The 16,983-nt window shown below is 47.7% G+C and overlaps 1 protein-coding gene across 6 annotated transcripts in view; it reads right to left on the reverse strand.

Moving 5' to 3' along the window:
• Positions 1-11,432: 11,432 nt before the first annotated feature.
• Positions 11,433-16,983, reverse strand: part of LMBR1 (limb development membrane protein 1) — a 136,394-nt gene continuing 130,843 nt past the window's right edge. For 5 of the 6 annotated variants that reach the window (XM_019959376.2, XM_019959375.2, XM_070788490.1 and 2 more), the window contains 2 exons: positions 16,817-16,978; positions 11,433-13,303 (listed from right to left, as the gene is read on the reverse strand). In XM_019959376.2, the coding sequence (XP_019814935.2) occupies positions 13,218-13,303; positions 16,817-16,978 (248 nt within the window). In that variant the 3' untranslated portion in view covers positions 11,433-13,217. The remainder of the gene's footprint in view (positions 13,304-16,816; positions 16,979-16,983) is intronic. The other variant, XM_070788489.1, reaches the window with a different exon arrangement.

Consider the following 16,983-nt stretch of genomic DNA (forward strand, 5'->3'; position numbering starts at 1 on the left):
TCAGCCCAGTCCTCAAGGACACTGGGTTTATGGAGAAGGCACGAAGGTCACACACTGTTCACCCTACGATTTGCCACGACCCACAGCAGCCTCGTGCGGAAACAAAGCTGATGGGCAGGAGCTGCATTTGGGGCTCAGAGCAGACTGACGGTGGTGGCCTGAATCCCCGCGCGGAGCCCCGGGAGGGCGGGCAGCCAGGTGTGCCCCCAGCGGCTGCCAGCTCCTGCAACTGTCCCTCCAGAGTGTAAGTTCATGCTTGGACGTGGCTCGGAGTCCCAGGGGTAACTCCCCTTCGCGTCCACGGTGCTTCTCCTGGTGGACCTGCTTCTCTGCAGTCACCTTCCCGGGACCCCACACCACACGGCTTTTGTTTGCCCCTGAACCGCACAGGCCCAGGGCCACGGCCGCCTTGTGGGAAGCCACACTCATCGCGCAGCACATAGGAGAGCGGGTGTGTGGCAAGTGACAGCCTCCGCCTAACCACGATCGCATTCCTTTCCTCAAAAGAAACCAGGAAAAGGATGACTGATTCCCACAATGAAGCCTTCAAAGTGGTTATGCTTGGGCTTTCCTGGTGGTGCAATGGCTGAGAATCCGCCCGCCAACGCTGGGGCCACAGGTTCAATCCCCGGGCCAGGAAGATCCCACATGCCTTGGGGCAGCTAAGCCTGCGCTCAGCAGTGACTCAGCCTGGGCCCTAGGGTCCGGAGCCACAACCACTGAAGCCTGTGCTCCACAATTAGAGACACATGCACACCGCAGGGACAAGTAGCCGCCGCTCACCGCAACCAGAGCACGACCCGTTGCAGCCAAAAATAAAACTTTCAAAAAAGTAGGTCAGTTTGAGGAAACAGAAGTGTTCTGGGATTGATTTAGATGGTGGTGTCTGCCCACCTGAGGATATACTCAAGGTTAGAGAGAAAACCACAGGCGCAAGGCAGTCACTAGTATCACCGTGCTGAAGCCCGTGCTCCCTGGCCCAGCTGCAGTCTCGGCCCCCACCAGCAATGCAGCCTCGACCCGCTGTCTGGGGCCTTGCAGTCCTCACCAGGGGGTCTGTCTGGTGCGCCCCCTCCGCCCACCAGAGAGGAAGGAGCAGCCTTACTGCTGCCTTCCCCAGAGATGCCTGGGCTTAAACACGCTCCTTCTTCTTCTTTGGCTAATAGTCCCCTTGTCCTGCCCCCTCCCTACAAACAAACACCTTCCACACCTTCCATCTTGTACAACCCCTGCATGCTCCCTCTAGCCGCAGGACGAGATGCTGCCCAAATCATAAACCTAATCAAGCCTTCAGATCCCTGGACTTACTTGAATTTTGGTTTTGAACACGAATCACCAATGGACTGTATACTGTGGGAGTGAGTTTTATGGTGTGTGGTCAGGCTCCCCCCAGAGACGGCCATTCTCCTGCTCTCTGTCCATCCCCTGCTGGCCTGGTCCTTGCCTCACCTGCAGCCTACTCACCTACACCCCTTCCCTCTTCCTCACAGAGCCTGACCAGTACCTGCCCGCACGCCTGCCCACCAGCCCCAGCTACTGAGCACCCTAAGCTTCCAATGAGAGGGGCTCCTTTTTGCTCCTGTTTTCCTGATACCCAGCCAGCCTGATGTCCCGCACCACTGACGTCCATCCCCCATCACTTTATACCGCCCCTTACCCTGAGGCCAACCTGTAACTGATCCACATCCCCTGTAACTGACACGCACCCCCACCCTCTACGCTGCAGCCTGAAGTCACTCCAGGACCTTGCTTCAGAGGTAAGATCTCTGGTCCAACAAACCCCTGAGGTCTCTGTTGCCGCCGCCAGCCTCCTCCTTTGGTCTTCTGACGGGGCAGTTACAGGGCTTGCAGGCCTGTGGGGTGAAGCCTGACACGTGGTATGCGAGGTACATCTCAATGAAAAGAGTTGGGGCAAAATTCAGTAAATATTTTAAAAGCTCTTAGAGTAGGGAAGTCCTAAGTATGATATCAAAAAATTTATGGGAAATTGTATACTTTAACTACTTCAAAATTTTAGATTTCCATATAGCAGAAAACAATGTGAACAACATAAAAAAAAAAAAAAAGAGGAAAAATATTTATGACAACAAAAAGATAAACATTTACTACTGTAATAATTTTATAAAAGAATAAGGATAAGAGATATCAAACCTGGGCCAAGTATATTTAATAACCCATATAAGGAGAAATATAGTGGACTGATGTTGAAGCTGAGCCTCCAATACTTTGGCCACCTGATGTGAAGAACTGACTCACTGGAAAAGACCCTGATGCTGGCAGGAGGAGAAGGGGACTACAGAGGGTGAGACGGCCAGAGGGCATCACTGACCTAATGGACATGAGTTTGAGTAAGCCCCGGGAGTTGGTGATAGACAGGGAAGCCTGGCGTGCTGCTGTCCACAGGGTCGCAAAGAGTCGGACATGACTGAGCGACTCAACTGAACTGAAAAATTCTTTTTAAAGATCCCCCACTGGTTACTAAAAATGCAAGAAAAAAAACACTTTGTGCCCATCAACCACACCTGGGCTTATGTGAATGAAGTGACTTTATTTAATTCAAGTGAAGCTGATTTACAAAACTGTGTTCGTTTCACGTGTGCAGCAAAGTGATTTGGTTATTCATACACGTGTGTGTATATGCATATATGTATTTATCTACATTCTCTTTTTCCGGTTCTTTTCCATTGCATTAGTAGCTTGCCAAAAGATACTGAATATACTCCCAGTTCAGTTCAATTCAGTCGCTCAGTTGTGTCTGACTCTTTGCAACCCCATGAATCGCAGCAGGCCAGGCCTCCCTGTACATCACCAACTCCCGGAGTCCACTCAGACTCACATCCATCGAGTCAGTGATGCCATCCAGCCATCTCATCCTCTGTCGTCCCCTTCTCTTCCTGCCCCCAGTCCCTCCCAGCATCAGAGTCTTTTCCAATGAATCAACTCTTCGCATGAGGTGGCCAAAGTACTGGCGTTTCAGCTTCAGCTTCATTCCTTCCAAAGAAATCCCAGGGCTGATCTCCTTCAGAATGGACTGGTTGGATCTCCTTGCAGTCCAAGGGACTCTCAAGAGTCTTCTCCAACACCACAGTTCAAAAGCATCAATTCTTCAGCCCTCAGCCTTCTTCACAGTCCAACTCTCACATCCATACATGACCACTAGAAAAACCATAGCCTTGACTAGACGGACCTTTGTTGGCAAGGTAATGTCTCTGCTTTTGAATATGCTATCTAGGTTGGTCATAACTTTCCTTCCAAGGAGTAAGCGTCTTTTAATTTCATGGCTGCAGTCACCATCTGCAGTGATTTTGGAGCCCCCCAAAATAAAGTTTGACACTGTTTCCACTGTTTCCCCATCTATTTCCCATGAAGTGATGGGACCGGATGCCATGATCTGAGTTTTCTGAATGTTGAGCTTTAAACCAACTTTTTAACTCTCCTCTTTCACCTTCATCAAGAGGCTTTTTAGTTCCTCTTCACTTTCTGCCATAAGGGTGGTGTCATCTGCATATCTGAGGTTATTGATATTTCTCCCGGCAATCTTGATTCCAGCTTGTGCTTCTTCCAGCCCAGCGTTTCTCATGATGTACTCTGCATAGAAGTTAAATAAGCAGGGTGACAATATACAGCCTTGACGTACTCCTTTTCCTATTTGGAACCAGTCTGTTGTTCCATGTCCAGTTCTAACTGTTGCTTCCTGACCTGCATACAGATTTCTCAAGAGGCAGGTCAGGTGGTCTGGTATTCCCATCTTTTTCAGAATTTTTCACAGTTTATTGTGATCCACACAGTCAAAGGCTTTGGCATAGTCAATGAAGCAGAAATAGATGTTTTTCTGGAACTCTCTTGCTTTTTCCATGATCCAGCGGATGTTGGCAATTTGATCTCTCGTTCCTCTGCCTTTTCTAAAACCAGCTTGAACATCAGGAAGTTCATGGTTCACATATTGCTGAAGCCTGGCTTGGGGAGTTTTGAGCATGACTTTACTAGCGTGTGAGATGAGTGCAACTGTGCGGTAGTTTGAGCATTCTTTGGCATTGCCTTCCTTTGGGACTGGAATGAAAGCTGACCTTTCACTTATACTCCGGCGGTATACAGTAAGCCCTTGCTGTTTATACTCTACCTACAGTAGTACTCGTCTGTTAAGCCCACCCTTCCCTTTTGGTAACCACAAGTTTCCTTTCTGTGCCTGAACGCATTTGTTTTGTAAATAAGTCAATGTGCACTACTCTTTGGCGCCCGCGTGTAAGTGGTACCGTATCCGTCTCTCTCGGACTCACTTCGCTTAGTCCGGTCATCTCTAGGTCCGTCCATGATGCTGCAAAGGGCATTATTTCAGTTTTCATGGTTGAGTAATATTCCACTGGGGCTTCTCTGGTGGCTCAGATGATAAAGAATCTGCCTGCAGTGCAGGAGATCTGGGTTTGATCCCTGGATTGGGAAGATCTCTTGGAGGAGGGCATGGTAACCCACTTCAGTATTCTTGCCTGGAGAATTCCAGGACAGAGGAGCCTGGCAGGGGGCTACAGTCCATGGGGTCAGAGAGTTGGACACAACTGACAGTCACTTTACTTCGGTACTCCACTGTGTGTGTGCACCGTCTTCTTCATCCACTCCTCTGCAGATGGACATTTAGGCTGTTTCCATGTCTTGACTGTTGTAAACAGCACTGCCATGAATACTGGGGTGCATGCAACTTTTCCAACTAGAGTTTTCTCCAGCTATATGCCCAGGAGTGGGGTTGTTGGGTCATATGGTAGCTCCAGCCTTTGTGTTTTTTTTAAGGAACCTCCACACTGTTCATAGTGGCTGCACCAACTTACATTCCCACCAACAGTGTAGGAGGGTTTGCTTTTCTCCACACTGAACGGGGTGACTTTTGTAGACTCCCCAAGGATCACCAGGGGCACCAACCCTGTGATTAGGGGCTGAACTGTCAGCCCCACCCTCGTGACCTCTGGGGAGGGGAGAGGGGCTGAGCTTATCACCAGCAGCCAATCATTTAATCCAGCACGCCTGTAGGGCAGAGCCTCCTCCACACAAACTGCCATCTGAAGGCATTCCGAGAGTTTCCTGCCATGTGGAGGCTCTGGGAGGGTGGGGCACCCGGGGAGGGTCGGGAAGTTGAGCGCCCCCTCCCCAAACCTGGCCTGGGGGTCTCTCCCAGCTGGCTGGTCCTGACCCTGCTCCTTTATGGGAGGCAGGTCATCTAGTGAATGAACTGCTGCCCAGCGTCCTGCGAGCAGCTCTGGAAGGGGCTGGACTGGATGAGGGAGTCCTGTGCTCTGCTGTGGAGTGGGCTGGGCAGAGCATGATGGCCTCTGGGCTCGGGATGTGTGTCTAAAGCAGGGGTGAGCAGTCAGGCTTACTGAGACTGAGCCCCTCATGTGTGGGGTTGCACTAAACTGAATCTGCAGGACACCCAAGCAGTGATCCACAGAGGACTGGAGAAATACCTGGTGAGGGAAAAAACCCACACTGGTGGCCACAGATGAAATAGAGAACAGAGACAGAGATTTTCATTACCAACTCCTAGAGCAGTGCACTAAGGCACGCAGAAAGCCGTTGGTTAGATTCTATGGCAGATAGAAACCGGAAATAAGCCAGACACCACCCATATGGAGCTGACTACAACATGGTCCCCACACAGCAAGAGGGCTATACAGACATCCCATGGACTGATGTTAACCTACACGTTGGTAGGAAAAGAAGTTCATGAGCAAAGGCTGTTCCATACACACATGAAAATCCCGTGGGGCATGTGGTGTGTCACAGAGCACCCACGTGGGATTACTGCGGCAGGCACACTTTCCGAAAGGTGAGAGCGCGATTCGGCAGACCAGCGGGAGCGTTTCAGCCACCCGACGTCATCGCCGTTTCTTTTACCAGCCGTACTGTGCGGCTTGCGGCACCGCAGTTCCCCAACCAGGGGCTGAACCCGGGCAGCCAAAGTGCACGTCCTACCACTGGACGCCAGGGAGCCCCGCACCGCCTTTTGTACACCAAGATGTGACGTCTATCAAGGACAAAGCCTCATAAGAAAACTGTTAATTAATTTAACACAGCTCAACTTTCAGATTTAACCAGAACATAACGAGGATGTACAGACTCAAAAATGTTCTCTTGTTTAAAGTTTTCAACATAGCCTGCATTGTTCCAAAATCCTCATCACAATTTTAAGACACTAAGCCTTTAAGCAACCCCAGTAGCTGAGTCATTTCTGTAAGGATCAGCGAGGACGCATTTAGAAAAGCCAGGTGGACCAGATAAACGCAGAGCGGCTTTCACGGGCTGGTCTCAGCTCTTCCTACAGTGATCACGGCTAACCATTTAAGGCTCCCCTTAGTTCCTTATTGGAGAAGGCAATGGCACCCCACTCCAGTATTCTTGCCTGGAAAATCCCATGGACAGAGGAGCCTGGTAGGCTATAGTCCATGGGGTCGCTAGGAGTCGGACACGACTGATCGACTTCACTTTCACTTTTCATTTTCATGCATTGGAGGAGGAAATGGCAACCCACTCCAGTGTTCTTGCCTGAAGAATCCCAGGGACAGGGGAGCCTGGTGGGCTGCCATCTATGGGGTCGCACAGAGTCAGACACGACTGAAGCAACTTAGCAGTAGCAGAACATAACAGACAGAGAAGGCAATGGCATTCCACTCCAGTACTCTTGCCTGGAAAATCCCATGGATGGAGGAGCCTGGTAGGCTGCAGTCCTTGGGGTCACTAAGAGTCGGGCATGACTGAGCGACTTCACTTTCCCCTTTCCCTTAGTTCCTTATGGGCTCTGCTACAACTAACTGTGACATCATCTTACAGATGTCAAGCCATTGTGACAGAACATTTAATTATTAAGAATAACAGCCAATACTTAAAGAGCATCTGATGTTTTGGGCCCTGCGCTACGACAGTGGCCTGGCGGCCCCACTCAGAGCCCTGGGCACAAGGCACACGTGTGCAGGTGAGAAGCCACCCGGGTTCCACTACACGGCTCGTAGGTGGGGTGCCCACTTTCTGACTGGCACAGGTAATGGCTACCGTTGCCTAACCCTTTTCACAAGCGCGGGTCCTGCCCGTCTCACGCATGGGGAAGGAGTGTGGAATCGTGAGGAAACCGCAGCTCTACTCAGCTAACAGTGGGGCTCAGAGCCCAGGTGCTTGCCCAGCACCAGCGGCTCTGCCGAAACTTCCCCAAAGGTGGAGCTCGCTGGGCCGCGGGAAACCTGCAGGGCTGAGAGCTGGAACGGGCACAGCAGAACCAGCATCTTTAAGAAATTTTCCCAAACTGTTTTTTTCCTTCCAAGGCGATCAAGCTGCATTCTTAAAGCCCCGATGTCTCACTCGTGGTTCCCTATCTGGTTCACTGTCCTCACTAAGCACCATAAAGTGAAGTGAAGTGAACTCGCTCAGTCGTGTCCGACTCTTTCTAACCCTGTGGACTGTAGCCCACCAGGTCCTCTGTCCATGGGATTCTCCAGGCAAGAATACTGGAGTGGGTTGCCATTTCCTTCTCCAGGGGATCTTCCTAACCCAGGGATCAAACCCGGGTCTCCCGCATGGCAGGCAGATGCTTTATCCTCTGAGCCACCAGGGAACTCAGGCACCATAAAAACAGGTAACAATTTTAAACAAGTCCCTTTGTTTGTCTCAGAGGCTCTGATATTACAAGGCTCTGTCAACTAGTACAGGGGCTCCCCTATGAAGACAGGTGTCTTCCATCAGCTATAATTGATAAGTAAAGGCTATCTGGGAAGCAAGGTTTACAAAGTGGTGACGGGTGAGGACTCAGGAGCCAGATGGCCCGGGGTTCAGACCCTATGTTCTGTGGGTCCTGGGTGGGTTACCCAGCTTCTCTGTGCTCTGTGGGTCCCGGGTGGGTTACGCAGCCTCTCTGTGCTTTAGCTTCCTCATCAGCAAAGCGGGAATACTAACAGTGCCTCTTCCCCAGGACTGTTGTAAGGATTAAATGAGCTGCTGTTGTTCAGCTGCTCAGTCGAATCCGACTCTTTGCAACTCCATGACTGCAGGCTTCCCTGTCCTTCACCATCTCCTGGAGTTTTCTCAAATTCACATCCACTGACTCGGTGATGCCGTCCAGCCATCTCATCCTCTGCCGCCCCTTCTCCGCCCACCCTCAATCTTTCCCAGCATCAGCGTCTTTTCCAAGAGTAAGCTGTTTGTATTAGGTGGCCAAATATTTTAAAAAACACACCTATAAAATGCTTAGAACAATACTTGCCAAAGAGAAGCACTACTTAAGTGCCTACTGCTATTACTGCTGTTGTTATTACCAATTTAAAGCAGTAAATCTCTCTGCAAGTTATGTACGTTAAACTGGTCTCATCTTAAAATGACATCTTCGATACCTACTTATGCTATCTGGGTAATCTAGACAGAACCAAGTCGGCTTGAGTTTCTGAGGCCATGCCGCACTCCTGCACCTGAGACAAGAAGGCAGACAGTGTTCGAACGCTTAACTCGACACCCCGGTGTTGGGAAATTCCGAACCGCCCGACTGGAGTCACTGGGAAGGCAGAACCCTTGGAGCAGGCAGAGGGGAGGTGGCAGCGATACGGACCTGTGCTCACAGCCAGTGCTACACCTCGCTGGCGTGTCCCCAGGCCACGTCCTTACCTCCCTGTGCTTGGGCCCCTGAGCTCTGGAGCAGAGACGAGCATCTCCCCAGCTCCCAGGGCTGCTGACAGCAAGGACTCTGCATCCGCCTCCTGACTTCAGCCCCTGACTTCGAGTCCTGAGGAGGTGCCACGGTGAGGACTAAAAAGAGCAAAGAAGTGGGTGGCTGCTAAGAAGCAGAGACAGAAGGGAGAGTGCAGGTGCGGCCAGGGAGGGCCAGGCCTGGCTCTGGCGGCTACCCCGTCACCTCACCCTCACGCCCACTGCTGAGCCAACACAGGGAGACTGCAGGCCTCAGGAGGCCACGAGTCAGCACGCTGGCTCCAGGGGCACCCTGCTCCTGATGCTCGGTGTCCCAGTCTGCAGGCAGGCCGTTCTTTTAAAACAACAGCTTTTCAAAGGAACAGCCATCGCAGCAGTCTCGTAATAGAACACTGTACTTGTAGGAGCCGATACAGCTCTCTTCCTCAGACCCACAGCGACGTGTGGATGCCAGCTGCCCGCATTCAGATGCCGAGGCCCTTTGCTGTCTCTGGTCCTCAGAGAAGAGCACAGCAGCTGTGTCTGCCCGGCTCCCGTGACCCTGCTTGTGAGAAGCGGGCTTCTTCACACGCCAGGAAGAGCACACACCAAAGTCACACCCATAGCGACTGGGCTGTCTGAAGTGCCTACCTGATTACACCTGAACTTGAAAAAAACTTTCCTAATTGAATTACAAAGAATTGGAAGTTAAGTAACTTCTCTTGAAAATGAGCTCCCAGCACTACTCCTTCAACACATATGGATCACTTAGTTTTGAAAATTTGTAATCCAACTTTATAATCCAAACTTTATAATCCACTTAGTTTTGAAACTTGTTTTAGAGTCAGCAATTTCTACTGACTTTATTAATTACATTCTTTGCAGTGCAACAAATAATTTTCACACTCAATCTTTTTGCTTCAGTGGTATCTGCGATAATGGATTTTACCAGAACAATATTCAAAAGCCAAAACAATTCTTTGTATTCATCATTCTTTCAGCCAGGAAATGACTTAGTGGTTTCTATCTAATTAAAAATATATATATACAAAAAAAAAAAAAAAACCCCAAAACAAAGCAGGACAGAAAATGGCAGCAAGCGTCACACACAGTAAAAGCAGGTACTGTTTTCTTAGATTTTTGTTTGTATGCATAGAAGTGTGTGTGTTACACTGTAAACTGGATTTCTTACTGTGATCAGAAGTCTGAAAGTCACTGCCGGAGAGGCTTCTGTCAGTGAATGAACCAGATGCTAAGGGCATGTGCCTTCCAAAGACTCTGGATTAAGCTGCCCAGACCACAGTCAGGTATGTGGCTCAGTCCTTCAGTGGAAAAAATTAGAGAAATCGTATCTAAGTAAGTCAAATATATAACATAACATACATGATTTCAATCATTTTAGGTCGCAAGAAATTGACCTACCAAAAACTCCCCAACAAAAAGGGCAGAAAACATGCACTTCTTCCTCAACTTACCATTCCACCAGAGTAACTACTGCCCTTCGTAAGACTGAAATGAACGTAACCTGCACCCTTAAGTTTTAGCCATGAGGGTATTTAAGATAAAAAAACAAAAACACAAATATTTGAGTACTTGTAAACCAAAATATGAAATCACTTTTTGTAAAACTTTAATTTCTGAGAAAGTCACACTAAAAGTAATCTCATAGAAACAAACAAGACTGATAATTTGTAAACAAAACACTCTGTAAACAAAAATCATTTGCCAGTGCATCGAAACACTATTTTCAAAGTAACACCATACCAGTTTTTAAAAGTGTGAATAGTCAGTACCGCATACATCCTCATCGCAAGCACTGCCTTTATACACTAAATACACTGAACTGTGCTAACAACACAGAGAGCCACAGAGGAGCACGACGTAAGCCTGTGCTGTAAGCAAACACGGTGACCACTGAGGCCACAGGGGTCACCTGTGCCCCCAGCAGAGCCAGGCAGAAGCCACTGCCCCAGGTCAGGTGTGACAACCACCAGTGAGGTTTCGTTCTCATCTGCTGCCCGCCCCTCAGCGTGGCACAGAAGGTGCTAACGTGTGTGCACACAGAGTCTTCACATCAAGTCTCACATTTACAGCAGGTTCGTTTTCATAGAGAATGTACCTAATGCTAAATAAATTTTAAACCTAAGAAATACCTTGGAAAATCAGTGAAGATCATTACAAATGTTGTATGTATAAAATGTGTAACCAACACATTTAAATACCACAGAACCAATACACTGGTTCCCAGAAGTGAGAAAACGTGAGAGGAGCCTTATTAAATCCGTCACTGACGTACCCCGCCCGCTCAGGAGCAGGGCAGCCGGGCGTCTGACTGCAGCGCGGGGCCCTCCGGCCCGAGGCCTCCTGGGCGCCACCCCCCGCCCAACGGCACTCCTGGCTGTGGGCCCAGCTCCACGTGCTGCCCCCCATCAACCCCAGCACAGGGCCACGCACCAGCCTCCAGCATGTGTCGGAGAGAAGCGCCTGAGATTAGAATGAGCGTTTCACTCAGGAACGGGACTGTGGATGTGACCGGGAATATACGGGGTATCTGTAGTCTCAAGTGGTTGTCATTACGTGCAGACCGAGGACGTAACAACCTGTATTTGTTCACACAGAACACATCCGAGGCCCAAGGTTTAAAACCATACCTCTATTCCACACAGCAGTGAAGAAGCACCCAATGAGAGCTTGAAAAATCCATTTTACATTTCACTCCGTACTGATCCAAACCTGGCTTACATCCTCTGATGGAAAGAAACTTTAAGATGAGCAAAGAGTTGATACAGACGTTGAAAAGTTTAATACTTTACTCAAAAATTTTCAGACATCTTACAAATACCCAGAAGCTCTTCTGGATGTGTGCCCTGAAAGTGGTGTAAGTTAAAAGTGATATTCTTTTAAAGGAACTTTTTTCTCTTCTCCCCTTGACCTGGTCTGCTCAAAGCAAGCAAGTTTCAGTAAAAATCAAAACCTCCAACTAATGCTTAAATAGGTATAATTACCAGTAAAATTGAAGAAAGCCATTTTTTATAAATTTTTCTCAGTACGTGGATCTTACGCTGAGAAATTCACCCACACTAGACTGCTTGTATGTACTGAGGGTCATTTAGAATCACAAAATGTTCTTTTGTTTTAAAACTAAGCTGCATTTTAACAAGAGAAACTCAGAAGGAAATGCAGAGATGTAAATAAAGAAGTCTACACATGGAGCTGAGTTACTTTTCTTATAATTTTGGTTCTTAGTGGAAATTTTTTGTCAAATATATACAGCCTATTTTTCATAAATTTCTCTCCCCAGAACCTTTAAATTCAACAATCTGAGAAAACTATTCTTTTACTTGTGTCTGAACACAGACACTCTACGGCCACACACACAGTGCATGTGGGCACACGCACTTTAGGCCTCATGGTATGAACTGCGTGTGAGGGGCCCGCCTCCTGCTTCTGATGCACAGTTTCTGGTGCTCTAACCTAGCGAAGGTGACACAGAGTTACCACGGTATAGTTTTTACTCAGTGGACTTGAGGTCAAAAACCTGTCCCCACAATTATTTACAGTTTAATAACTGAATGAGCGTGAGGTCACGATGCACTGCAGAGCAGTCCTGACACCACGAACGCTGGCTGACGCTATGTGTTCTGGCTTTAAATGATCACCTTTGTAAGTCTGAGGCTTAACTTGGCATGTGCAGAAGTGACCGAAGGCGAAAGAAGGGCTTTCTACCACAGAGGATTTACGGTTCCATAATGGACACAGGATTACAGGGAATTACGGGATTCCTGAAAAAAATGTTTAAAAAAAAAAAACTGAGTGTACATATAGCCTATAAGGCAAAATCTAAGTTACAAGTGTATTCAACACTGGCAACTATGTTTTGAGAGGTAATATTGAATTATTTACACATAAACTGTCAGAAAATATGACGACGCAACATATCCTGCCATAGCTTATCACACTGGACAGCAGACGGATTCCTGTGCATTCTACCAAGGCTCAGGTTTAGAAGAGTTGTGTATTTTTCCCTTAACTCAAATTCCAGTCAATATTTGGTAACTTAAGTCAGAACTATGCTTTTGTTTTTTTCTTGAAGGAAGTAGAAAATGTCATTTGCAACCATTACAGTTTCAATGCAGCCACTGCAATAACACCTATAAACTTCCATTTTTTTGCAGAAACTGCCCATCTGAGGACTAAGGAAGGATGCCTTTCATGTAGGTGTCTACACTTTGAATGGACTATATAATGAGATTTACATGAATCCTTAGAAAGCCCTAAAGTTGCCTTTTCTCACATCCTCATGGCTGCACAGCTGATGCAAGCAAGCATGTCCCCCAGAAGACGTGCTGCCTGGAGGAGCCTGCGCTTGGCTGGAAACTATAAGGTCCACCCAAAGGCAAACAAAGAGGAGACGACCTGCGACAGCCAAGCCCTCAAATTACGAAGACGGGGACACGGGCAGGCACAGGCCCGACACATGGACCGTGGTCAGCGGGATGGCCTGGCTGGCGGGAATGTCACGAGTGTGGGGTGCTCGCTCTCGACTGCAGAGTGGCGCTGGGGCCTCACAGTGCTTTCTGATGCCCGTTTGCAGAAGGCTTTGCTGTGTCTGAATCCCTTGGCGTATCTGATAAGTGCAGTTTATGAAGCCCTGCAGAAAAACGAAGAAAATGTAAGAACTAATGCACTGCTGAGAGGCTGGGCAGAACATGAGGTGCTCCTGAGGAGACTGCCGCGTGGCACACTCCCTGCAGCAAGAAAGGGCTCCGTGCCCCACCGGCAGCGCCCAGGGCCTCCGCTGAAGACAGGTGCCTGGCGGGAAGCCAAGCCTCCCCTCGTGCAGGAGCTGTCCCCTCACCCAGCCTCCCACAGGGCAGGCTCAGCTTCCTCCGCTGAGGGCAGAGCCCCTGCCCTCCACACAGCCCCCGCCACGCCACGCCCTCCACCTCGGTCCCAGGAGCAACTTCTAATGAACCTGCGCCTGCAAGCTTATCCCCATCCTCAAGTGCCCTTCTTAGGGAATAACCTGAAACAAAGATGATCCCATTTTTGTTTTAAAATACACTCATACATACACACTCACAGGAAAATGCAGGGGAAAACACACTAAGACATTAAGCATGTAAGGAAAAAGAAAAGCAATGGAGAGTGTTACCAAGAAGAAGGAAAGGACCAAGAGCAGCCTGAACACAGAGTCGATGCGCATCCCTGCCTCGGGAGCTGCGCTCCTGCCCTCTATCACATGGCGAGGGCTCACCAGGGCACTGACACACTGGGCAGCACTGTGCCTGCGTGGGCACAAAAGCTGGTAGGAAGTTTCAAGTATTTAACTGGCACTAAAGCTCTGAGCACTTTAACAAAACGAAGCATAAAGATATTCAAGAACACATAAGCAGCACACCCGTGGAAAAGATTTCCAGGGAATGATTTTTATGAGGCTCAGATATTTGTAAAAATATACTTGGATGATTTTTCCCCCTAAAATTTCAGGTAGTTTTCTAGCTAACTTGATATACAATTTTATACCCCTCACAAGCCAACACAACATTCCAAATTTTAAAATTTCTATCACCTGCATATCTTCATGGAAAAAAAGTGAAATTGAGCCTGTCTATGATGGATGACTGGGAAGGAAAAAATAAGTCAGTCAAACACACACACACACACACACACACACACACACACACAGTTCCGGTTTCAGGAGTGGCTGAGCCGCTGAGTGACGAAAGGTGCCTACAGCTCCAGCTGGACACAGACACGGGGCAGTGTGCTAACACAGGCTGGCTGCAGGGGGCGGCAGGCAGGGCGCACGGCCACCAGGTGGTCAGCCCTCGGGGAGACTCAGCCCCTTCAGGGGCCATTATTCTGATGAGCTACTTCTCAAAACCTGGGTGGGGCACAGGTTATCTATTTGGAAAAACTACAGTGTCTCTCTACTGTAGAAATCATCACCGGTTCCACCATCACAGCAGCTGAATTCCCAGTGGCTGCCCTGTGCCAGAGGCTCTATGAGAAAGACTGTGATTCTCAACCCACAGCAGGAGAGGGAAAAAGCCCTCCCGCGCCACCCCCAACACACAAAAGAAGAAAAAGAAAGGAGATGGTTAAGTTTTATATTTTCTGATCAAATTATATGATCCTCAGTGAAATCATATTAAGATTTCAGATCATTCACACATTATATACACTTAATGAGGATCTTTTTCTAGGTATCAAGTATTGCCTCCTTAGAGCGTTCCAAAGAGTAACAGAAAACCTTAGGAAAACTATGTTTATTAGATGTTCTACATAGCTCTTGATAACACCACTGCCTCTTATGGTCAAAGAGCCAATACAACATACACAAGCTTTAACTTACGGTAAATTATATCTTACTACTTTATTTATTTATCTGTCTGTGCCAGGTCTTAGCTGGGGCATGTGGGATCTAGTTCCCTGCCCAGGGATTGAGCCCAGGCCTCCTGCACTGGGGGCTTGGAGTCTTAGCCCCTGGACCACCAGGGAAGTCCCCTATCTTACTGTTGTAATAAAGACTTCTTTAGCAAGATGATATCCAAAACACCCAACGCAAATGCTGAAGTTACTGCAATTTGATGGCACCCCACTCCAGTGCTCTTGCCTGGAAAATCCCATGGGCGGAGGAGCCTGGTAGGCTGCAGTCCATGGGGTCACGAAGAGTCGGACACGACTAAGCGACTTCACTTTCACTTTTCACTTCATGCATTGGAGAAGGAAATGGCAACCCACTCCAGTGTTCTTGCCTGGAGAGTCCCAGGGACCGCGGAGCCTGGTGGGCTGCTGTCTCTGGGGTCACACAGAGTCGGACACGACTGAAGCGACTTAGCAGCAGCATTTACCACCATCTCATTTTAGTGAATGATAAGTAGGAATTTATCTGAGATTATGGGTAACTAATATTGCTGATGCTACAACAAGCTAAATATGAAAATATAACTCTAAACATCTGGCTAAGAGGACTGTTTGATTCCCACTTTATCTTTAGATTTTAATCTGACCAGCATTATGGAACCTGGGCATTAAAATTCCCAAAGTGTCTGGGGCTTCAGCTGAAATGAGATGTAACTCTTCCTTTTCTGCCCAGTATTTCATCAGCCACTGTCTCCTAGGATAAATTCACAGTAAAACAGACATGAGTAGACAATCTGAAGTCCTTTTTTCTTCCCAGTGGCCATCCTTTCAAGCATCAGGATTGGAAAGCTTGGTGGTGTGTAAAGCTTTCTGTGGTCTGCCTGGCAGACATCCCTGTACGTGCGAACAGGACCTTCAGGCACACCATTATACTGTGCTCTGCAACAGCTCAGAGCCACAGAGGCACGTGGACTATGAGCATTCACATGGTGTCAATTCAGGTAAATGAGCTAACGTCAGGACTTTCTAACCATAAATCACTACCTTTCCCCTCTTTTATAAAATTACACACCCTAAACCCAAGAAGGTTTAAAAGCAAGACAGTTTATATTGTCTTGGTATTCCCAAAATACAAAGCCTGAAATATGCTTATCACTAATGTTGAATTAAGCATGAAAAATACGGTCATGGGTGACATCTATACCTTTTATAGCTTAGCCAAATCTATGAGTTTTTAATACTGTCTCAATGCATATGACTCATGGAATACATAATAAATGCCCTCTCTCTTATTAATGCCAAACACTAATATTTTTATTCCAAATTATTATCTGACTTATGAAGAGAACTGTAATTGTGGGTCAGCCTGAAACTTACAAAATCCAATTCTCAAAAAAAATCTTAAACTAAAAAATAGTAAGAGGCATCATTACCAGAATATAAGCCTTGCACCTCACAGTTCATCACAACTGCTCTCATCATCATAATAAAAGAGCTACTGCTTGCTAAGCTCTCACGGGTGTCAGGACTTCCCTTAGGCCCTGACAAGAACTATTTTAGTTAATATTCACAACAGTTCTGAAGATGATATTATCACTGTTTTATAGATGAGAAAGATGAGGCTTAATGAAGTAATCTTATACAAGAACATAACCAATAAGCAGTGGGTTCAGGAATGTGACCTCGAAGGATTCACACGTCTGGAAAATGAATAGGTAAAGACTTAAAATTAGCTGAAAACCTAAAATTATTAAAGTGGAAAGAGAGAAAAAGTACCCATAAACCTCAGGATTACCTAGGGCCTTGAAAAGCTCTTCTCGCACAGCAGAGGTGAATTTTCTGACCAGACACAGTGTGGTCACGATAGCAAAGAGCAGATTGTAGGACAGCACAATATAGAAATTTCCCAGCCAGTTAAACCTTCCAAAGTCTCCAAGCAGGTCAAATCTAGTGATTCCTGTT

Source organism: Bos indicus, chromosome 4, assembly GCF_029378745.1.
Source record: "Bos indicus isolate NIAB-ARS_2022 breed Sahiwal x Tharparkar chromosome 4, NIAB-ARS_B.indTharparkar_mat_pri_1.0, whole genome shotgun sequence".
Lineage (NCBI taxonomy): Eukaryota > Metazoa > Chordata > Mammalia > Artiodactyla > Bovidae > Bos > Bos indicus.